At 44.2% G+C, this 8,392-nt stretch overlaps 1 protein-coding gene across 2 annotated transcripts in view; it reads left to right on the forward strand.

The window, feature by feature from the left end:
- Positions 1-7,014, forward strand: part of USP24 (ubiquitin specific peptidase 24) — a gene marked incomplete at its 5' end in the record, with an annotated part of 149,945 nt that extends 142,931 nt beyond the window's left edge. For both annotated transcript variants that reach the window (XM_082654633.1, XM_082654634.1), the window contains 4 exons: positions 1,806-1,881; positions 2,787-2,873; positions 3,212-3,322; positions 4,316-7,014. In XM_082654633.1, coding sequence (XP_082510759.1) covers positions 1,806-1,881; positions 2,787-2,873; positions 3,212-3,322; positions 4,316-4,378 — 337 coding nt within the window. In that variant the 3' untranslated portion in view covers positions 4,379-7,014. The remainder of the gene's footprint in view (positions 1-1,805; positions 1,882-2,786; positions 2,874-3,211; positions 3,323-4,315) is intronic.
- Between the last annotated feature and the right edge of the window lie 1,378 nt (positions 7,015-8,392).

The raw sequence follows: 8,392 nt of genomic DNA on the forward strand, positions 1-8,392 counted from the left end.
CATAATATCATTCTTATTTAAATCACAAAAGTTAAAGACTAGTTTGATTTTATCACGAGGTCATTTATTGGACACCTTAAAACTACTAGAAGAGAACATAGGCAAAACATTCTCTGACATAAATTGTAGCAGTGTTTTCTTAGGTCAGTCTCCCAAGGCAATAGGAATAAAAGTAAAAATAAACAAATGGGACCTAATAAAATTTCTAAGCTTTTGCACAGCAAAAGAAACCATAAACAAAACGAAAAGACAACCTATGGACTGGGAAAAAATACTTGCAAATGATGCAACGGACAGTAGCTAAGTTTCCAAAATATACAAACAACTCAATAACAAAAAAAACAAACAACCCAATCAAAAACTGGGCAGAAGATCTAAATAAGCATTTCTCCAAAGAAGACATACAAATGGCCAATAGGCATATGAAAAGATGCTCAACATCACTAATTATCAGAGAAATGCAAATCAAAACTACAATGAGGTAATCACCTCACACTGGTCAGAATGGCCATCATTAAAAAGTCTACAAATAATAAATTCTGGAGAGGGTGTGGAGAAAAGGGAACCCTCCTGCACTGTTGGTGGGAATGTAAATTGGTATAGCCACTATGGAAAACAGTATGGAGGTTCCTCACAAAACTAAAAACAGGGCTTCCCTGGTGGCGCAGTGGTTGAGAGTCTGCCTGCCGATGCAGGGGACGCGGGTTCGTGCCCTGGTCCGGGAGGATCCCACATGCCGCGGAGTGGCTGGGCCCGTGGGCCATGGCCATTGAGCCTGCGCGTCCGGAGCCTGTGCTCTGCAACGGGAGAGGCCACAGCAGTGAGAGGCCCGCGTACCGCAGAGAAAAAAAAAAAAAAACTAAAAACAGAGTTACCATAGGATCCAGCAATCTCACTCCTGGGCATACATCTGGAGAAAACCTCTAATTTGAAAAGATACATGCACCCCAGTGTTCATGGCAACACTGTTTACAATAGCCAAGACATAGAAGCAACCTAAATGTCCATCGACAGAGGAATGGATAAAGATGTGGTGTATATATATACCATGGAATACTACTCAACCATAAAAAGGATTGAAATAATGCCATTTGCAGCAACATGGATGGACTTAGAGATTATCATACTAAGTAAGTAAGTCAGACAGAGAAAGACAAATATCATACCACTTATATATGGAATCTAAAATATGATACAAATGAACTTATTTACAGAAAAAACAGACTCAGACATAGAAAACAAACTTATGGTTACCAAAGGAGAAAGGAGGTGGGGGAGGGATAAATTAGGAGTTTGGGATTAGCAGATACACACTACTATATACAAAACAGGTAAACAACAAGGTCCTACTGTATAGCACAGGGAACTATATACAACATCTTGTAATAACGTACAATGGAAAAGAATCTGAAAAGGTATATTTATAACTAAATCACTTTGCTGTACACCGGAAACTAACACAACATTGTAAATCAACTATGCTTTAATTTAAATAAATAAATAGGTTATTTATTATGTGTACAATTTGTTGTGGATATTTTATTTTTCATTTTCCAACTTGGAATTTTAATAGAATGAGGTGGGTGAGTTAGAGGTAGATAAGAAACTTTTCACCACATATTTATCTTTTACTGCCTTTTGAAGTTTAAACATGTGAATGTATCCAAACCAAAAAAACGTACACATTTAATGTAAAGACAACTGAACTTTAAGTAGCACTTATGTTTCCAAATTTTAAAGTACTATATGTTAGGTATATTTGCAGAGAAAGCATTTGGCTAATAAAAATTTCCTCCAATCACCAGGTGTCCTGCTGCTAAAGAATACTTCAAGGAGAACTCCCATCACTGGAGTTGGGCTGTACAGTGGCTGCAGAAGAAGGTAATTGAGTTTTTAACTTTTCTGGCTGTAACATAGGAATCAATAGCAGCATATCTTATCAGGAAAAATCTCTAATTTGGAGACTGTCCTCAAAATATTTTCAGAGTTCAGACTTTTTTTTAGTACAGTTGATACCTATCTTTATGCATTTAATTTGTATCTTAATACATGTGTTTTAATTTTATGGGTAAAAAGGTAAGGATGATCATATAAGAGATAATATTGATATTTTAGTGAGCTCTTGAGAATGGAAGTGGAATCTTCTAAGAAAGAATCTCCTGATGTGACAGAAAGTCTGGGTCAATTTATATGCTATTTTAGATGCTTTTAATTTTTATTTTATTTATTTATTCGGCTGCACCAGGTCTTAGTTGCAGCACGTGGGATCTTCGTTGCCGCATGCGGGATCTTTAGTTGCAGCATGCGGGCTCTTAGATGCGGCATGCGGGATCTAGTTCCCTGACCGGGGATCAAACTTGGGCCCCCTGCATTGGGAGCATGAAGTCTTAACTGCTGGACCACCGGGGAAGTCCCTAGATGCTTTTTGTACTATAATATCTAATGGTAGAAATCGTGGGCTCACGTGGGCTTATTTGTCATCTCTGATGACTCTTTTTTTATATTTATTTTATTTATTTATGGTTTTGGCTGTGTCGGGTCTTAGTTGCGGCACGTGGGGTCTTGGTTGCGGCATGCAGGCTTCTCTCTAGTTGTGGCGCGTGGGCTTTGTAGTTTGCGGCACGCAGCCTCTCTAGTTGCGGCACACGGGTTAGTTGCCCTGCGGCATGTGGAATCTTAGTTCCCCAACCAGGGATCAGACCTGCGTCCCCTGCAGTGGAAGCGGATTCTTAACCAGTGGACCACCCGGTAAGTCCTCTGATGGCATTTTTGACTTTATGTCTCAGATGTCAGAACATTACTGGACACCGCAGAGTAATGTCTCTAATGAAACATCAACTGGAAAAACTTTTCAGCGAACAATTTCAGCTCAGGTGAGAGTTGTCTTTTGGTTTTGTGTGGCTTGAAATCCCTTAGGTAGGATTTTTAGTATGTTTCTCAGAAACTGCAGCCTCAGAAAAGAGGCGTAGGTTAAAAATGAGTAAGGCTGGAAGAAACAATTGATTTTCTATGAAAAGACAGCAAGTTGGTGTACAGTTTGAGTTATTTGCCTGGAAGAAAAGCAATGAGGGTCGGTCAGTCTGGCCCCCACTGCCACAGAGGTTGATGTGAAAGCACCACCTCCAAAGGTCAAGTGAAGGGTAGTCTTCCTCAGTGATGCTGCTGCCACTGCACACCCCCTAACTTTTTCTTGTGTTTCAATCTCCGGCAGGACACATTAGCATATGCCACAGCTCTCCTGAATGAGAAGGAGCAGTCGGGAAGCAGTAACGGGTCGGAGAGCAGTCCTGCGAATGAGAACGGAGAGAGGCACTTACAGCAGGTACAGTAGGGCATGTCCTGTGTGAAAGGGCAGCGCCTGCTCTGAGGTTCTCCATAGAGAATCTCCATAATCAAGAGAGAAAGGAGACACCAGCTCCACCCTCTAGTGATTTCTGCTCAGGACTCAGGCACTGTGTGCTTAGAAAGCAGAACAGTGCTGCACCGTGAAATTAAGCCAGGCTTTGGCCTCAGTCTCTGCTGACTGTTCTGCTGAGCTTGGAGAGCGTCCTGATAAAGCCAGGCTGCAGATGTGGTCCTTCCAGATGGTACCTTGTTCTGCTGGGTTATGAAGAATCACCCCTTCCTCCTCCTGCTCTCACCAGGCTTCCTGGAAACACAGACCCTTGAAAAGAAGGGTCTCATGCCATTGAAATCTGTTAAGGGAGTCAAAGCGTAATTTTAAGCTTATTTTTTAAGTATTTTTAATACTAATCGCTATAGTAGAAAAAGGAATGCAATATTTATTGAACACCTACTATGTGCAAAATACTGCAGCAGGTTTAAATGTAATGACGTGTATCGTGTCCTCCCTCTGGTCTGTAACCTTCTGTAAAGCTATTCCTGTAGCTCCATCACAGTGCATGGCACAGAGGCCTCATTAAATGAATCTTGCTGATGTTCTGTGTGCTGTTTTGTTTGTTTCTAAATCTTTCGGATCCTCGTAACAACCTTGTGAGGTCGCTGTTACCCTGATTTCACAGAAGGAAACTGAGACTCAGCATAGTGATTTGATTTAACCCAAGGCCACATTGTGACTGCAGGCAGGTCACTAGGTTGTTTCTGTGACTAAATAAGAACACAGAAATGAAAGTTTTGCATAATCAGGAATTATCAAATATAAGGTGTCACATTTGTTATGTTTTGTTGCCCTTTGATAAACATTAAGTAGTTAAATGAGGACATGTTTAAACTGCAGAACACAAGTCCATTGGCATAGAAAAACTTTTTTCTCTAACTTAACTCTATGTATTTAACTTCTTTTCCTTTCCCAAAGGGTTCTGAATCGCCCATGATGATCAGCGAGTTAAGAAGTGACCTGGACGATGTCGATCCCTAGGGGATGTGCCCAGCACATGATGAGAAGTCACGTCACGGTTACTAGATGCTCAGGACCTTTTTGAAATCAGAATCTCATCCTTGAACCCTTTGGAAGAGCCTGGAGGCTGGACCGGGAGAGCCTGCGCCGTGAAGGGAGGAGCACGTGTTTTAAGGAAAGCACTCTTCAGCCCCCGGGGAAGGCCTGCGAGCTGTTTGGCAGCGAAGAACTCCAGCCTGTGGATCCGCTGACCCCCGGGGGCACAGTCCGTATGTGGATTGACACTTTTGGGGAGATTCTGGGAAATAAAGCCGGTGGTAGACTGTTTTGTTACATGAACATAACAAGAGTGAGTGAGGATAAGCTGTTGCTTTCTCTATGATGCTACAAAAGAAATTCCTTTGGTTTTTATATTTAAAAGAAAAAAAAGCAAGCTGCCTTTAGATGAGTGCGGGCAAATTTTTAATCTTGCAGTAACATTGAATAGGCGTATCCAATTTAAAATGATGTAAAGATATGTGATAAAAGTTCCTTTTCACTGTACATTAGTAGTTAAAGAATTCAGTTTACACAGACCTTTGTATTTAATATGTCTCCCTATTTGTATAGAATTTCAGGCTGGTCTGGATGAGAGCTCTGCGCATAAACTTGGATCTTGATGAAATGTTACCAGAATCAAAAATTGGGAAATTAAGCTCTTTAAGGTATTTTTCTGATATAATTGAGATTGAAAGAGCAATAAAAAAAAAAAATGCTGTGTTCTCCAGAAGTACAGGGTGCATTCTTTGACACCAGTTACTGAAGAAGTTGCGAGTTGTTCCCAAAACAAATTTTAAAAAGAGCAAAATAAAAAGCACTTTAAGATATAATTTTATTGAGTTTGACTTCATAAAATCATCTTTTTAATGCTTGGAGACATATTGAATAAACTGTAGTCTTAAGTCATGTGACCTGCAATCATTTGCTTTTGCTGAAAAATAATTACTGAAACCCTTGGTACTGGTTGTATATGAAGTTTAAATATTTGAGTTGAAAGACACTGCTTTGTGAGTTTCTAGACCTTTTAATCCAGAGAAGGAATTTGAGACTTAGTTTCTCCTCAGCATAACTAATTGACACTAAAAAGATGGGGACAAGAAATAACTAGTAAGCAACTGAGCAGCCATCCACTTAGTTGTGTTTCCCACGTCTTGTACCAAGCACTCATTTCAGGTTAGATGCCAGCTCCCCCTTTTTCTGGAGGGGAGGGGGCATGCCAACATATTGCATATATTTTGTATGTTTTGGGTTTTGAGTCACTACACACATTTTCAACCCTGTTTGCCTTTGGTTGTGTGCCCTGCCTGGTCCTGTGCTCAGCACGCACAGGACTAGGGGAGCCTCAGGAAGAGCCGAGTGGCCCCAGTCATAGATCTGCAGAGTCAGAGAGGCTCAGTGGACCCGTGACAGGACAGACAGCTGCTCCCACTGCGCACTGCAGACCCTGTCATCTCACGGTCGAAGGTTGAAGTTACAGTGCAGCCAGGCTGCAGTTTGTGATTACGTGACAGGCTGGTGGTGGCTTCTGTCAAAAGACACTGAGGAGGTGGAGGGCCGACACCTAAGAGCAGAGCTGCACCCCAGAGGAAGGGTCAGAGGCAGCCGGCAGATTTTATGTGGTTCTGCTGTTCTTGCAAACTCAAGTGTGATGTTTCAAAATGGATTTTGAGCACATGAATATCCGATGTCCTACTATCTCCCCAGCCGTCCCCTCCATCCCCATCCTCACAAAGCGACCCCACAGGGCGTGACGCTGAAATGCCAGCCGTGGTAAAGCGTGATGATATCACGCTGGCAGCTGCACTCTCAGGAGCCCAGATTCAGGAGTGAAATTGCTACTTCTATCCCCTCTTTCCTATGGAAACAATGCCTTCCACAGCCCCCAGCACCTGCTCCCTCACGGTCATGTTCTTCAGGACCAGCATCACCTGCCGCTGATGTTAGGTGCCCTGGTTGATTTGCTCACGTTGTTGCTGCGAGGAACATCACTTTCACGTTGCCAGTAACCTTGATTTCCAATGGCTGCAGTCTACGAACCTGCTGATGACTTTTTTTTAATGTCATACAACAAAGTGACAATTACGACAGGCTTACTTTGGAAGAAGGGTCATTTTTACTGCCAATTTTTTGGACGAAGATGTTTTTATAAATCTTTCAAAATGGTCTGCAAATCGAGTAGGAATTGCACAACTAAACTCAATGCTGTGTTTTCTCAAGAAGCTCCCTTCGTGAGGCCCTTCTTAGGATGGCCGAATCAGCCCCTTAGAGGCGTCCTGGGAGAGAACGCAAATGAGCCTTCCGAAGGGCACCTGGCCCGTGACTTCCCCTGGAGCCCACACACGGCCCTGACAGAACAAACGCGGGCCTAGAGCACGTGTCACCAGACTCACCCTGTCTTGCTCCACCCTCCCTGCTAACATCGAGGCGTGTGCCGTTACCTTTTGAGCTTGGAACGAGCAGACTGGAATTTTCCTCTGCTACCTCTTGTGTACAAAATCTTGTTTATAAAATTTCAAAAGGAAGTAGATAAACTAGGGAAGAAACTTAATTCTAAATTTGGTTCACTGAGTGGCAGTTCTTAGCTTCTGAGGGTATAAAATAAATTTTTCAAAAACAAAGTTGGGGGTTCACTGACATTTTTCTGTGAATATCAGAAAATGGCTATGGTCGGGGGAAGGGGTGCCAGGGCCAGTGACCTGGTGGGAAATGGTGCTGATTCTTTTTTTTTTTTTGCGGTATGCGCGCCTCGCACAGGCTCAGCGGCCATGGCTCACGGGCCCAGCCACTCCGCGGCATGTGGGATCTTCCCGGACCGGGGCACGAACCCGTGTCCCCTGCATCGGCAGGCGGACTCTCAACCACTGCGCCACCAGGGAAGCCCTTCTTTTTGTACTTTGCACTGACGGTGTGAATAAGGTCCACTCTTTAATAATGAGGGGCGGTGGCTCTTTTTCTAAGCCTTTTACTGTTTCCTCCTCTGGATACCCTGACCATTTCAGGATTCATTTGCAAAGCTGGATAAGGATGTGCTAAACTCAGACCAGTGGCCTGTAGACATCTCCCCCATAGCTTTCAGGTCTCCCAGTGGTCCCCAGTATAAATCACGTCCCTGGTCAAGCTGGATTTCTTGCTGGACCCCGCAGGTCTCAGCCTCACCCCTAAGGTCCTGCGTTTGCCCACATGGTTCCCCTCTCCTGGGGTGTTTGCTGCTCCAGACTTTTCTCCTGCGGTCCACACCCATTCCTCCCCAACTCCCGGTGACCAGCTGCCAACCTCTGCAAGAACAGTCGTTCCCTTTTCTCAGATCTTGGAGCCATCCGGGCGTGGACAGCTAAGAAACTGACCCCCGACTCTCGGGTGGTGGGCGAGGGGTGCCAGTGGGCCCACTTACACAAATGCCTGCTGGCAGTCAGGCCCTTAGCAGCTGGCCGCTCTTGAACGTGTTCCATGACACTAAATTGTCAGCAAATAGAGTTTGAGAGGATTTTTGCTTTTGCAGGCCGATTCCCTGATCACTTATAACATGGGCTGTTGAGAGCTAGGCCTTGCTTAAGACAGCTACGCTTGCCAGCCTCAGAGTGGGGCTGGGGGCCGGGGGGAGGGCCGCATTGCATGGGATGGTTATACTTGGCCAGGTGCAAAGTCCCGAGGCTGTTCTTAATTTCAAATCATGAAAAATGACCATGGACATGATACTCACTATAGAAGCCTCAGCCACTCGTATAATTAACGTATACCATAAACATTGACTCTGCACCAGGCCCTGTGCCAGGTGCTGGGAGAGGAGAATGGAAAGGACACGGGCGCCCCACGCGTCTACAACATTGTGGGGCAGAAGTTGCCAAGGAGGGGGAGCCCTGGTTGCTGGGGGGACTCGGAAGCGAGAGGAAGACGCTGATTTTATCCCAGGACGGGCATGAGTACTCAAGTACTTGTACTCAAAATACAGACGCTCCTCAAAGGCTTGATTTACTCAACCACCCCACAGACGGTTAT

The sequence above is a fragment of the Grampus griseus genome (assembly GCF_964374135.1).
Source record: "Grampus griseus genome assembly, chromosome: 1".
Classification (NCBI taxonomy): Eukaryota; Metazoa; Chordata; class Mammalia; order Artiodactyla; family Delphinidae; genus Grampus; species Grampus griseus.